This window comes from Papilio machaon, chromosome 24 (assembly GCF_912999745.1).
Source record: "Papilio machaon chromosome 24, ilPapMach1.1, whole genome shotgun sequence".
NCBI classification, from domain to species: Eukaryota; Metazoa; Arthropoda; class Insecta; order Lepidoptera; family Papilionidae; genus Papilio; species Papilio machaon.
The window spans coordinates 264516-281131 of NC_060009.1; the positions used below are offsets into that span (position 1 = coordinate 264516).

The 16616-nt window shown below is 32.9% G+C and overlaps 1 protein-coding gene across 3 annotated transcripts in view; it reads left to right on the plus strand.

The window, feature by feature from the left end:
• LOC106716227 (complexin) overlaps nt 1–16616 on the plus strand; it is a 145844-nt gene that overhangs the window by 117206 nt on the left and 12022 nt on the right. For all 3 annotated transcript variants that reach the window (XM_014509705.2, XM_014509706.2, XM_014509708.2), the window contains one exon: nt 8613–8776. In XM_014509705.2, the coding sequence (XP_014365191.1) occupies nt 8613–8776 (164 nt within the window). The remainder of the gene's footprint in view (nt 1–8612; nt 8777–16616) is intronic.

A 16616-nucleotide genomic window follows, 5' to 3' on the forward strand; every position in this document is an offset into this window, starting at 1 on the left:
AAATTAATAATAAAGATATCCCAAAAAATCCCTCAGTGTGTCAATAACTTTTCTAAAATTATCCATATATTTTACAAAACCCTTCAAGTTATAATCATTCAAGGGTAACGGTTTCATAAAAGCTTTGTACTTTAAACGTTGTGGACGGAATAAGAGATTATTTTTCAATCCCTCTCATAATAAAAGGGATTTTTCGACCGGTGAGGGACTTAAACTGTTATAATATAAAAAAAAATTAAGCTAACTTTGGAAATAAAATACACTTTAGATTACCACTATTGAATTATTAACAACAGTAGATAAAAAAACACTTTTTTTTTAAGAAAATGTTTGAGATTCTTTATAATTATCTTAATTCTCACAACTAAGGTCTGTGGTGCGTCTTAATACGCCGACTTGCTGCCTACCTTAATCGACGGAGGAGAGGACGCGCAGAAAACTGATATATCCCTTTCCTTCGCGTTCCCTCCTCCGTCAAATCCACTTCCCCATTACATGCTTTTCTTATAAAAATAATGTGGGAAAGGGAAACTTTGTATGAATGTTTCGGCAGTAAACCTATATGTTTGCACATATATGACATGAGAGTAAATAAGCGATTATGTATGTTATATAAAAGCTGTCAAACACATCACTCGTGAAGTAATTCACGCTTGTTTGTGCTCACATTTTGGTATAGAGTAATGCGTGAAATTTCAAAGTGTATTAAAAGTTTTGCTGACGTCATTTGAATTTTACTGCGGTCTTTCCATTTCGTTACGTAAGCAAAAGTACACACCACTGCGTCAAAATTATGTCGGACCCCACGTTTTACTGTCTATATTGTTGTGGATATAGTTTGAAATTAGAAGGTTTTAATACTGACTGTGTTCTCTAGTTTAGTTTTATATGTCAATACTTTCTTTGTAACCCCCTGTAGCTATTATGACTGAATCCATTTTGACGATTGTGGTCGTCGTTCGATTCTTATTCTTCTGAATGTCGCAGTATTTTAGTCTGTTAGTTCCCTTTTGATACTTTTTTAGTAAACTGCTTAATCGACAAAATTACGTATTACACAAATCCATTTTTTCACAAACTTGGAGTCCGTAATGGCCAATAGCATTTTTACGAGCTTGGCGCAGTCTTTAATCTTATCCTTAAAAGATTGATCTATAAAAGTTCCCTTGCTAGTACATTTCGAGAATTAAGTCGCGTCTGTCGTTAGCACGTACTAAATACACTCTAAGGAATTTTTCACTGAATCTGTACTACGCTTGAACTACGAAACCGTTCTAAAAAAAACTTTGATTCTATTGCAGTAAAAAAAATATTGTGTATATTTTAAGACATAAAATTGTTGCATATTTAAGCACCATATAGTACGGACGCATGTCCTTATGTAATTATTATGTTCAGTAATGTAAACGTCAATAGTAAAACAAAGTCATATCAAATGCAGTTGTGTCCTAGTGGTAATAACTTGTTAATTAAAACGTGGTTAATTCAAGTTATCACAATTATTAGAAGCCTACATTGACTTCCTGTAAGCCACGTAATATCTCACTGTACGCACTACGGTAAGTTAAATAAAACAAGTTTCATTTGTCTAACAAAGAAATACAAGTATATTAGCTGTACAATATGTAAGGTTGACTCAAGTAAGCGGTCACATATGGCTAAACTTTATCTCGTTCTGCGCTAAATTAAAAACGGTCTCTTCCCCGCTGCGTCCCCGTTACGTCCCTGCTGCGGCACCGCTGCGTCGAGCAAAGTAATTCGGATTGAGATGGTTACTCTGAGGCATTTTATTACTTTTTCCGCTTGTTAACATCTGGGGTGTGGTTTAAATTGCTTTTTAAATCCGCTCACTAGTTGAATTTGAATCTCATTTTTATCTTGCACCGCTGTGAAAGTTCCAATTCTAACTAACAACGTTTCAGTTTTGTAATTCGACTTTGATCAACCTAGATCTCGTTTAATGATGCTTTACATTTCAAATAATACTTATGAATCCACGGTTACGGAGATAAAGAAAGACTAGTAGAGAAATATGAAAGAGTGGTATGTGTGCCGACCCTCATAAACTCCTATAATGGCAATATGTAATCGTGCCTTTGTTTACTTAAAACAAAACATGAGATCGATCACATTGTTTCGTGCACGTTCTTGTTATTTATTTTAGCATTTAGCTGACCGCATGAATCATACGTATATTTAAACGACAACCATAATGTACGTCTGTATACGGGCGTGTGTTGCTAGCGGCCGACCGCAGTCCGTGATATTATCAACGTTGCCATGTTAAATAATTCCCCCCGAGAGCTCCACTGAAATATGTCAGACTATTATTTAAGTGGCAATCTCAAGTGAGGATGATAACGATACTTGCAGAAAAATGTAGTGTGAACCCAACTTTATGCTAGTCTATTTATTAAAGACTAACTATCGCACGCCACTCCGTCTTTGCGGAATTAAAAACACATAACAAGCCTATGTATTCGTTCAGACTATGTTCTACATCTGTGCAAAATTTTATCAATATCAGTTGAGTCGTTCTGGAGATACCTTCAAACATTCATCCATCCATCCGTCCGTCCATGTAAGCTATAAATATTTATAAATATCAACCAACTGTAAAAACTACCAAAAAATATGATTAGAGCTAACCACAGTGAAAGCCCGACGTTTTTTAAAAAATATTATACAAGGAGAATATAATTACTAGCCCAATCCCACAGGAGGGTCCAGGTCGCTGCCAATTTGTCATTTTGTTTTTTTAATTAAGACCCTCAGTCTTCGATCTGAATGATTTCGTAAGCCAATAGGCAGCCTGCATCATAATTTTTTTATAAAACCTTGCAGTAATAAATTTTCAACCTTTAAAAAGTCAACTAAATTTTTAATGTCGCGCGGCAAGTTTTAATGTATTTTCAATAAGCTCTGAGATTAAAATTTATACTGTTATTTACATTTATATAACCTACCTCCTTTTTAATATTAAAAAACCATTAAGTACATAATAACACATATTAACATCTTACAAATTTGGATAACTTATTGTCAGCATAGTCGTAATCAAAGCTGACTTTAAGTCGGCTAGTTTTGTGAGGAAGTCGTTACGTCGACCTCATTTCTAGTGCCTAGGATTTCTTTTGGTATTTTCCTTTGTCTTTGTTATTTAAACTCTGCTACATTTCTTTTGTAAACTTTTGCATTCGTTTAAACTTGTCTTTTTCAAGAACTTGTAATATAACTTTTATATAAAAAATCCCTTTAAATCATTATATGCTTTTTATAAACTTTTAAAAGTCAGTTAAAAAGTTCCTAACGTAATGCCAAATATGTTTCAATAATTTATATGTCGTTTGTTTAAAACTTCTTCAATGTTGCAACTTGGTTTCAAACTTTGATTTTTATTGGTAACTTTGTTAATATCCCCGAGTTTCTTGTATAGAAGTGAATCAAGTGGGTTCACGTCAACTTAACAATTCTTAGTTAAGTATATGCAGGCGTCTATTATTAGAACGATCGATAAAGCTTCTTCCGACTTAACTTAGTGCTACGTCGCTACAAGTGTTATACGAAATGTGGCATGTTCGTAGCATAAATCTACGAAATATCGTAGCTAGATTGCTGTGCAATTCTTTTTTAATGTAACATTAAACAAAAAAAATCCTACAGATTAACATTATGTTGAAGAAATATATGTTAATAAAATATACATTAATAAATAATATACAAACCTGGCAAAAATACGTTTTGTTTTATTCGTCGAAAAAAGCGCTCTCGCAATTGCGCTTTTGTTTATGTAACAAACATGTCCACATAAATCCGCGTACAAACACGTAACAAACTTCAGTCGGTAACAATCTGTGACAGCCGCACAAATTGTTGCTGAACCAACATGACAGACAAATTGCAATTTCGTGAAACATGTTCACTTTTAAAATATACATACATAAATTTATCTGTACCATGATCCTATCAATAATATTGTTATTAAATAACAATATTTTATTATTTCAAAATTCCTCATATGTTTGTTTTATTTTCATCCCAAAAACTCAATAACGAGAGCTCGATGACTCGATTGGAATTGAAATGAAATCGTTTTTCCGATGAAATTTCAATTAATATTAGTCCAGTCGTTTCAACTTGACTTTGCGAGCTCACAATGGACTCCCGTAACATCGGCCAATTGGTACACACGAATGATTTCCATGAAGAATTATTATTATTGTCAACTTTAATGCATTAAAGTAAAATGTTATTAAATTAGTTAATATTTATAGAGATTGCCACTTCAAACAATTTACATCATGAATTAATTTCAACTCTCATAAAAACTTTTAGTATCTGCATTAAAATTATTCCATATTGAAAAGGGGACTACAGTTTTTAGCTATTATGTACAGTATGTCAGTCCATTCCCTTTTTTATGTATAGTCTAAATGGCAGTGAGAGTCAACTCGTATGCTTCGTGTATTTGTCGTAGCAAGGAACCAATCTATTAAAGATATATTTTCTTTAATCTCCAAATTTTCGTAGACCCTCTACGTATAATAACTAACACTAACACTATGTGGATTATTATGGCGATAAACATCACGTAATATTATAATATTGTTATGAATATTGACAAGGTGATGAGGGCGAATAAGTTTTATGACTTTGTTTGTGTTGGGGTGTTGCCAGGGGGGTAGTGAGAGATCAGTTTACGATGACCAACTCTCCATTGCCACCCTACATCTCGTATTTATGCTAAGTAACATAGTAAACAGTTATTACGATTTTAAATGGACATGACATCTTTGAAACAATTTGATGTTATATTTAAATTTAGCCAACAGTAACCTAGTAGTTAAGAGTACGGATTACCGATAGTACTGTCGTGGGTTCTAATTCTGCAATTCTACTATCGTCATGAACCATTATCTAGCACAAGCTTCGACCTTACTTGAAATGATGACTTACAAAAATTTGCATTTTTAACATGAAAAAAAAAACATATATTCGTAGCATTTTTTATTCCATTAATATACCAGCTAGAGACTAACTTCCTTGAGTATAAATAACTTTTTTCTCTTACATACTTATTCGTAACATTATACGCAATAGATATAAAGTATATTTAAGAATAAATAAAACTTAAGTCGCTCCGACGTGTTCATAATAACGCCAAATATAACATTAGACGTCGCATCACGTATTCCATTCAGAGGATAATAATTTCACGAAGGCACTATTGTGTATTGGTGTTGACAATATATTAGAACGGGGGAGGGGGTGTTTACCGGGAGAGGGGGATGTGGAGGGTCGTTCATAGTAATGGCAATAAAACTGTTAATGCTATAAAGTAGAGGGGGACGTAGAGAGATTTTTATTGATAACTTAAGGAATTGACAAAGTGTTTATGTCATCTAAACTTTTTTTTTCGTAAGTAAAAGACAATGAAAGTAATTTGATATTTACTACAATGTTTTTTGATCCATATTTGAAACAATTGATAGATTGACAACAAAAAAAAAAGACAAGAAAATACGTAAAAAGTAATTATTTTCATATCTGAATTTGTCTTGCTATTAAATTGTTTTGTGTATTTAATGAAACATACGTTAAGCTATCCTTTTAAATTTTCGTAATACTTACACCAATTTTACGCAATGGAGTAAACTGAGAACAAAAACTGAAACTTTCCATCAACACATCTTAAAAGCAGTCTCAAGTAAATGTAGTTAAAACGTTTTGTAAGGCGGTAATGAAATCAGTGTGACTTCGAGTTGACACGAAGTTAGGTCCCGCCCCGGCTCTAGCCTAGGTTAGCAATTCAATTAGAGCCGTGGAAGCCTTATTAGTGCTACGCGGCGGCACTAATGGAATAGAGCCTCTGCTACGCCACAAGCAACTTAAATAACGCGTGAATTCACCTCAACTTATCGTAACTTAACACGACATCGGATAAAACTAGAATATGTTAACTTTATTTTATGTTAAGAAAGTTTAGATGAGTGGAAAATTATTCATAGAAAAACTACTTGATAAAACACTGGTGTAGTATAAAGCATATTTTTTCTCAAGTCACGGTCGTAAAAGAACATAATTAAAGCTGTGTAGAATAAGAAATTAAATTCGAGAATTCTAAATTCTTCATTCAATATATATAAATCAGAATAACTTTATTAAAAAAAACATCAATTTAAAACCATCCCCGGCTCTAAATATAAAATGCAAATACAAAAAACTCGAGCTACTTTCTTACCTTCTCATTTTGTGTCGTCTCTTTTAAATATCACAAGAGTTTATTAACATACCGGCTCTGGACAAAATAAATACCAAACTCGATCATTATTATTTAAATCCGGTCATGAATATGCAAGCGCCGTTCGGATATTTCAAATTAGGGATGTCACTGTATCCGATATCGGATAACGGTTATCTGGAGTCACGTCACGTTCTGTATGTAATTTTAAAACATGTCTATCATAATATTAAACAAAACTGAACAATAAACTTGTCATCGAATTTTTAAAAGTAAATGACGATTTAATAAAAACAAATACTCTACAATTAAACCAAGACACAATTATTTTGCATCAACGCCTTAATATTGCCGTTCTATTTGACGATGATTATAAACTTTATCAGTGGTAGAGTCCAAAGCAAGACAAACGACTCGAACTACCAGTGGTATATCGCTACCACACAGAAGACAATCGTCAAATGAGAAGTAAATGACTGACGTGAAGTAAATGAATGACTGACGTTTCGACTGACGTGTGTGTTTGCTGGAGGCCAAAATAAAAAGCAAATGTACGGTAAAGTTTACGTTTCGAAATAACAGACAACCCTATTTTTAATTAAAGAAAATTCCGTATAAAAAACTACTCAACGAAGAGAGCCGCAAGTTTATTGAAAAGCGAGATGGAAAATTATGTTCCTGTCAGTGGCACAGGCGAATGACGATGAATTAATTGGAGGGCGCGCGACCGCCTTTTTCTTAATAGGATAGGTTATTGAGGAGGTTGGCATAATAAATTCAATTGCCAGACACGATCGCGTGGAATTCGTTTAATCTAGCCGCGGCTGGGGTGCCAGGGGTGTGGGGTAGACGGTATTACCTCCTGTCGGGGGCACTTCCTACCACACAATCTAAAGGTGGCTAATGACGATTGTTATTTGATTGATTTACACTTGTTCTACTCGTGTTCTACTAGTTTCTAAAAACAAAATCCTCATTTAAAACATTACGTTAAGTTATAATGAAAGTTTTTAATTAACGTTTCGTGTTTGATGGCATATTGAAATAACAAACTCTTCAATATCGAACGCGATCGGAAACAATTCTGTATCAACATTTTTCAAGCACACTCGCTGTCAAAACGAAGTTGTAAAACTACGATACTGTTCCGCATAGTAACGAAAATCTGCTGCATATCAACGTTTCACTTTGAGATACTTGTTAACCTAGAAAACACCAAGAGATCTCAATACATCGAATGTTTGGATTTTTTAACCGCCAATAAAAAACGGTACCTAACTAATTGGATGGAATACGTTATTTACCAAAATACGAATAAGTACATTTTTGGAAAATGTTATTTAGCCTTTACTATTTGAAAAAGTTTTTTATTTTTGTACCTTTGAAGGTATAAATAATTAAAATAAAATCTAGAATCCAACATAAAATGGCTCTACATTTCAATTTACACACCAGCGATCAACAATCTAAACAGTAAATAATTCTTTCCATTTAAAAAGCAAATAGGAAAAGAGGTTGGGATGGGGCGGTATGCGACACGACACGAAGAATGCTCAGATTGACGTGTAATGGATTTTTGAATAGTCTCCTCCGCCATATTGGATGCCGCGGTCGGACGGAGCCGGTGTGAACCGGTTTGGACCACTATAAGCCGGTTTATGGCAGACAATTATCTAATTTCGCATATATTGTGTTCGGTGCTAAGATTAAAGCACATAACTTTATTTTAATTAAAGTAATCCTTTGTTAACTTTAAGAGGTTTATTTTAATTGCAGGAAATTTAAAACTTTATAAAATTGTCTCGTTAATATAAAGCTTAGAATAGACAATAAGATGGTGTCTTAAAATTCAATGTTATTTAACAGGAAAGTTATGCTAAGAATATTTCTGTATAGTCACTAAATCGTAAAAAATATTAGAAATACAGTTTCGTTTACATGCTTTGTCTATTTTTTTGTGTCAAATTTCCACTCTGACTTTTCATGTTCATTTAAAAAAATGCGCATTTTTATTCTGTGTGGACGCGACCAATTTTTAACAACGCGTTATTGTCATCGAAAAAAGTTACCACAAAAAAATCTTTCACGCTCGAACGGCGACTGAAAAAACAGTTTTCGTCATTTAGAGCGTTCATATTTTTTATATTTTGGGGCTTAGTGATTGATGGTAGAAAAACATATTATGTTTAAAACATATTTGTCGTTTCATGTCATTACAATTGAGACAAAAATGAATAAATCTAATCAAAATCGTCACTTTACTTTCTACTTAAAGGACTAAACTGCTTTTGACGAGTGAAATGTCTAGCTAGCTATATTAGTCTAGCTAGTCTAGCTCTAGCACTAACTAACATTTGATCTCTCCCTGTAGGTGCAGTTGGCGGTGATGGTGATGACAGCGATGATAAGGAGAAGGAAGAAGAAGCGGAACGTGAACGGCAGGAGGCCATCCGTGAGGCCGAGGAGCGCCGCAAGGAGAAGCATCGCAAGATGGAGGAGGAGAGGGAGAAGATGAGGCAGGAGATCAGGGATAAGGTAAGAAACACTCTATCTACATCAACACTACGTGTCTTAGTCAACGATGTTTATTTACTACCCATGTGGCCTGATGCAATAATACAATACAGAAGTAAAAGCCTCAAGTGCGGAGTATATCCATGTTTGGATAGATCAGTTTGTGTGCCTGAAGCCTATGCTACTTGTCTTGCTCTGCCTACCCTTCTCCAATAAATAAGGTTAAGAAGAATTGGATTTGCCGAAGAAGGGGAAATATAGGAAAGGGACAATATTTGCTTGTTAAGTTAGTTTCACATATCTTTTACTGACTGCAGCTGGTAAAGCTAACTACAGACGAGTTTCATTTCCAAATTAACGGTGATTTAATTTTGCTTTCACTTGAAACGATTTAAGTCTATTGTTATTCATAAGTCCTCTCACGCCTCACGTAATTGTAAAGGGGTTGTGATACGAGAGGCGCGGGAACAATTAGTTCGCCGGGTCAAGCGCCCTCTGTCGGCCGCGGCTAATTTGTTCGTCCGTTGTCAAGTGGCGTCCGAATGCACGACCGCTCGTGTGCACTACGCTTTGTAATTGAACGACAATTTGCTCGATAAAGGTTTTTTTATCACTTATAGGTGATTTTTAAAACATCGATGATTTGTTTACATTTGTTAACTAAAACATAAAGTAACTCTTTTTTAGATTTTAGAACGTTTAAATTGCATTTACAATTACCAATATTTTATATACCTACGAGTATATGTGGGATAGGTAAATCTTAATAGTGCTATCATGAATATCATTTATTTATGAACTTTAAACCTTCACAGACATCATGAATCTAACATCTGAAATCAAAATATTAATATTAAAAGTCATAAAGGTTGCCATTTCCTCGATGTTTTATTTAGTTAGTTTACTATGTTATAGTTAGTTAGTTTTAGTTGTTGAAAAACATTTTTTTTTGTTTGTCGTTTTACCGTTGTAAAAAATAACATTAAAAACTTCGTTAGTTAAAAATATTAACTATTGAAAACATTTAATTTTGTCAAAAAAAATGTTTTTTAAGCGACTAATTTACATTTCCTCGAGACCCGACCCAATTCTTTCGCTTCGGGAATTTAAAATGCCACCTCGATTCTATGCCTTCATTTCTCTACTTCGAAAATTCAAAATGCCACCGCGTCGACTTTCTTATTCACGACATTAGCGACTCAAAGGTATTTCAAAAGAGGATTAAGTCTTTTAATTAAAAATGAGTGAAATATTCCCCTTGAGGCTTTAGTTCATTAATAGACGCGGAACGGATTAATGCAGTGACACACGAAAGTTTTTAACGTAGATTTCCACTGCGAACAGGAATTGTAAGATATGGCAATCGCACATGTGTGTAACAACAGTCGAATCTCACGCTTAGAACTTTAATTGGAAAATATGAACATAAGAAAAAACTGTTGAAGTTAGTTTGAAACAAAAATTATTATTTTTTCCATTTAATTTCAAAAGCTTTAATATTTCTTATAAATAAGTTTGTAATTAAGAATATAAGAATAAGAATTAATGACAAGTTACTATATATATATATATATATATATATATTATTTTTAGTAACAAAAATACATTCAACAATATAACGTATCAAGTAATGGAGTTAGTAAAATAATTTTTATTAAAGGGTCAGTGGAACAGGACTTTTAAAGCTTAGCTTCGTGTTTCTCGGGTTAATTTTAATTTTCTCTCTAAAGGCATTAGCGGGGATTGCGCTTCAAATCCCTGAGATAGCGAACGTAATTTAAAAAAGAGAAAAATAAGTCAACTTCAAGTATTCAACATTTACGTATCCTCTCTCTATGGCAGCTACGTTTTATACTTTTATATCTTTTTCGCACTTCTTACTAATATTATAAATGCGAAAGTTTGGATGTATGAGTGTTTGTTTTTTCAAATATTTAAAAAATAATAGTACTTTCGAATGTCATACCTTGTTTGATAAATGAACGTGTTTATAAACAAAGCAAATATAAATTGAATTTCTATTTTACGTAGAAAATCTTTACATCTTAAGTTATTATTCAGTTATTATACAGTTACAACTGAGATAAACCTAGCAAACATTCAAATGTAATTAATCCTACACTAGTACAGAACACAAGTTGGCAACCGTAGCAATATAATTTAGAACACCGCACAATTTCGTGTTCTGAACATTGAAATGTGTTTATGCAAATTGTTTTAGCATTAGATTTCCAGCGGTTTCAAATCCAGCCAGAATTTGCACGTCACAAATTAGAAGTCACATGTTTTATTAATAATTTGATACATTATTGTAATTCTTTATTGCAACAGAGCGTCTGTGGCTCAGAGGTTAAGCACTTGACTTGCAATCTGCAGGTCCTGGGTTCAAATCCTACTATGTACCATCGTGTTTTTTCGATTTACATATGTACATTTATCCGACTTTCCAACGGTGAAGAAAAACGTCGTGATGCAATCTGATACATATCTGAATAAAAAATCCAGAGATATGTGTGTCAGTCAACCCGCACTGGGCCAGTGTGCTTGACTATGGTCAAGTCAGTCCTAACTTAGGGTAAGATCCGAGCCCCTCGGTGGGGACGTATAGTGAGCTGATGGTGATATGTAAATCACGTCTTCGCCACCATCTGTGTATTAAATCGTGAATTTGCAACAAAAACAAATGCATGAAAACAACTGTTTTATTATTTACTAACAAATAGGAGTAACAAAAACTAATACAGAACAATTTGAACCACCACTTGGCTTATAACTAGCCTATTTTTCATTGAACTACCCGCCTTTTGACTTCCAAGAGCATATAATATGAAAAGAACAGTCAAGAAGCACTTTCTTTGTACACCTTTGACTTAACTGACCTACATGCAGTCCTAAGCCTTTCTCTACCTGTAGGCCTTAAGTAACAAAGGATTTTAATTGCAACTCGTACTAAATACTGGACTATTGACATAAAAATCTTAAATGCGCTTAAAAGCTTAATTTTGACTTAATGAATATGAAAGAGCTTTTTAGTACAAGTTTTTTTTTAATTCATTTTTATTTTATAACATAAAGTAAACTTTCATTCAAACCCTCTTACAAAGTACTTGATATACTTCTACGTGTAAAGTTTCAAGTGAAATGATATTCTAGAATTTGTTTTTTTTTTAGTTTTTATAGATTTGTTGTCCAGTCAGCAAAGACATCCTCCGACCTTTTACATTCATTTCTTTTTCGCGCCAGGAGCCGAGGAGTAGAAGCTCCTCGTCACTCCTGCAACTTGTCTGACGTCGTTATCCCATCTTTTAGTTTTTCTACCTATTCTCTTTTTTTCGTACTCTATCAGTTAATGAAGAATATAGAACTAAAATTATTTATCCTAAGTAAAAGGGGAAAGCCACATTATTACGAGTATATAAAGGCCTGTAATTTCAAATCAAGTAATTTCCCCTTTCGCCCAACAAATTCTACGTGAAAATGTCGGCAAATTACCGTCTAAACTAGCTGCATAAAGATAATATGATAGAGCAAAATAACAAGAGTTCAAAGTTAGCAAATTACAGTTTTTAAGTTGTAAAATAAAGAAAATGTATATATTTTTACAAGCACAATACTTACATACTAGATTTATATATTTATTCGTATTAATTGAAGTAAGTTGAAGAGAATTTTTTAATGCTATTAACTGTAAATTCTTATACTCGTATTATTTCTCTTATAAAATAATATATACGCATAATGTAATTACAACTGATCGCTTAAAATAATTAAAACTTACGGCTAAAATGCCAAAAAAAACTCAATATATAGATGAATCTTCTAATACTATATTTACAAATGTTTAGATGATATAAGATTTCATCGGAACGGTTCAACGGATCTTGATCAAATTGGGCACAGACGTAGAACATAGTCGTGGAATAATATAGATTACTTAATACATTTTTTTGAATACCGCGAGGACGGAGTCTCGTGCAACAGCTAATAGAATCATAACGAAATATTCGATTAAACTAGCAATCTATTAATCTCTTAATTGAACGAAAAATTTTGTAGTTATAGAGCGCAAGTTAACAAAATTTAAATTTCTACGAGGGTATATTAGTAGTTGCTAAGTTTTATCATCATCACCATTAGCGCGGCCATTACACCGCCCGCTTCAGCCTCTCTAATAAAATTTGTACAGTAAATGGCCCCTCAAAGCCTTACACAGCCTCTACGTCATTGCATAGTTACGCGACGAGTCAGTTAATGGCGAAACTCCATTTTAAACTTAAACGCCATCTATCTTTACATTTTAATAAATTTTTAGGAAGGAACTTAGTAAATATTAACTCGGTAAAAATTATAATAAACTTTAAGTTTTAGTAATTTAAATACAATAAAATTTTTATTTTATCAGTAGTAGATTTTTCCTTACACGTTTGCTTGTTTAAAAATGAATTTCGGAATATCTAAAATACTGTAATGTCAAAAACACTAGTAAAAAAAATCGTTAAAACAACGACAGTAAAATTACTCTCACTCCACGATTAGTTTTGTAAAACACGAAAGTCACGTAATAGGTTAACAGCCGCAGCCGCTACACCGACGTTTTAAAAAATAACTTCTATTCGCAACACCCTCATTTGAATTTGTAAATAGAAGGAAGTTTTAAAAGCGATTTACATATTTTAAGCTTTTATTCATATATGTAGCTAAATTACCCCAGTTTGTGAAACATTTTTGGAAAAGAAAGTCAGAACGAGCTCTCAGATTTAAAAAAAATTTTTACTACATACAGTAAGAAATTAGATGCATATTTTCTGCTTTTAAATAATTTCCTATCTTTATGTTTATTCTTCTAATAGTCTTTTCCGTGATTGTAAAACCAAAACACAGTATGTCTTAAGGTTTCTAAAAAAAACATTGTAAATTCTTTCATCTCTTTCCTTCCTTACACTTTAAAACAAATAAAAAGCAGGAAAAGGAAGGAATCTTTACCTCATTAATACTTTTAATTAAATAGAACAATATATTTCGTAGTTCGTTACGTTTATTAAATGTCTGCCACCTCCGACAATTAAAACTTTCTCCGATAACAGAAGTTTCTCGAACTCATCCGATCTCGAACCCTCTTGTCCCCAACTCGTGGGGTCTTGAAGGAACACCTTACAGGAAGTTTCTATAAGTAACCGCATAATGTCCAGTTGAGGACATTTATTTCCTACCCAAGGAGACACTTCATATGACGCTCACAATTAAATTAGATTTCAAACATATACAAACATACTTCTAAAATAAATAGCATTTATGTTACAAAAGTTTTAAACTGACTTAAATAAACGTCTTTGATTTTTTATTCCAACAACAACGTATTTCAGAGCTTTACAATTTAAATCGCTACTCTTGTAAAATAAAAGTTAAATAAGAAAGCAGTTAATAAATGCGAAGGCAATATATTTAGTTGGCATTCCCTACCTCCAGTAGAGTTTGCAATCGATTTGTTCAGTGTCTGGAGTTAAATGGTGTTAATACTAATTTATTAGCGGACCATTTCACTTGAGGGAGTTCAACTGGAAGCAGTATTTACTTAGATATAAAAAAAATATTCCTTCAACTTTTTCTTGAGTCACTTAAAAACCATTAGGTAAAAAGAAGAACAGTGTATTTCCGATTAAAGGACTCTTTTATTCCATTCCCGTTGAGAATATCGTTTAAATATGAAGTTTTAGTATTTTTATAATCAAAGTCAATTGAATTATGTAGCCTAAATAAATGAAAAATGTTATCAAACTGTACTTAAATTGTACAAAAGATGGATAATATATAAACACACTTACACAAAAAATTTTAACGCTTTCAAACATTTAACAATTGGAGTTCGATTAAAGTTTCTCCTTCCTTGAAGAGTAAGAGCCCTCTAGCGACTAGACTTCACCGAGTTCAGAGCAAATAAACACACAAACAAGCAAATACTGTTAGCAAAAGCAAATACTATTCGACGTACTTAAGCGAACAATTTATCGTCATTTGGTTCATTTAAAAAGTTTAAAGGCAAAAGTTGTGTATTTTTTTTACCTTTTAAATATTTATTATGGCACTAAGATTATTTGTAATTTCTATATGCATTAAAACAAATGTTAGCCATTCTTTTAATACATTTGTTTTCCCTTAACCAAAATAAAATATATCGACATGTACACACGTCTTAAAGATTACATTGTTATGTTTGGAAATTAATTCAAGTTTTAAAAACAAATTTATCCCTTTATCCGTTAACAAGTCTTTTACTTTCACAATATTACACGATGTACCTCAACTTTCTATTACCTCTACAAATTGATTACAAAAAGCTTTCGATTTTCAACTGTAACGAAATGAAATTTATATCCGAGTAAGTTGATAGAATGGACTTTATGATTGTCAGTTAATTCTGCGCTGGCAGCGGCCCGGGAGTTACAATAAATTAACTTGTAATTAAGTCGGTGTTCTGTTTCGTTCACAAGTACCACAACTCGAAGTAAAACTTCGCTAAAACTCTAACTTAATAAGGGATCTGTAATTTTCTGAACGATGTTTAATTGTGACTTAATTCCATTAGTTTTTGAGACAGATTTATATTAACAAAGAAGGCGGTAATTTAGCGAGGTGTTTACCTAAAGACACATACCCATAGACACTCTGCAATAACATAATGTGTAACAGATTCAATGTCTATTGCACAGAGGAAGGGATACATTGAAATCACCTCCGTCTAACTCCCCTTCCTATCCATTACTTCTTTAAAGTATGAGAAAATACTCAGATGAAATCAATCTTCCTAATATTAATAAATGCGAATGTTTGGATGGATGGATGTTTTTGAAGGTATCTCCGGAACGGCTTAACGGATCTCGATGAAATTTGGCGTAGAGGTTGAGCATAGTCTGGAACAACAAATAGGCTACGCATTATGATTTTTTTTTAATTCCGCGCGACGGAGTCACGGGCGACAGCTAATTCTTTATAAGTAAAAAAAAAATCTAGTTGACATCTACATATTAAGTTCAGAAACTATGAGAATATTTTTGTCTATTCTATAGGCATTAGTTTTCGTTATGTTGGCAATAATCTGTACAGATATTGTATTACTTGTTACTTATCAAACTCTATCCTAATCCCGTATTAGCTCCGAAACCGTGAGGAAGTTATTTCCAACTAATTATTAACTCCATCCCCGAATTCGATTTTATTGGTATATAGAGTAAAATCAGCTTTATACCAATCAGATAAAATTGATTTTCATTTATTAGTTTAAATGTTATTTGATCGCAAAGCCAAATTGTTATTAATTTCACCGGTTAATTTAGTAACGTAATGTTTATACAATTGCCTAAATAACCGTGTCATTTACATATATATGGTTTAATTAATTTAGTACAATATTTCATGTTATACTTCATTATTAAATAATAATCATTTACAAGAGCTTCGGTGACTCAGGGGTTAAGCACTTGACTTGCAATCTGCAGTTCCTGGTTTCGAATCCCACCATGTACCAATGATTTCTTCGATTTTCCATTAACATATGTACATTTATCCGACGTCCGTATGGTGAAAGAAAACATCGTGATGCAACCCGCACATAAATGTGAATTCCCGGTAGGAAAAGACGGAGGACGCGGCTCGCCTTGGAAATACAAAAGACCAATATCGCATTAAAAATTGCAACATACATACATAAATGTAGCAAATGTAGTACCCATAAATCATACAAAAAGAAAATAACTTACTAAAAAACTTAAGTAAATTACACAAGTTTCCTGTACTTAAGTGCTTATAAAAACACTTATATATTTTCCATTTATTCCAAGCACTTTATTGGAAGCAACATCCGGAA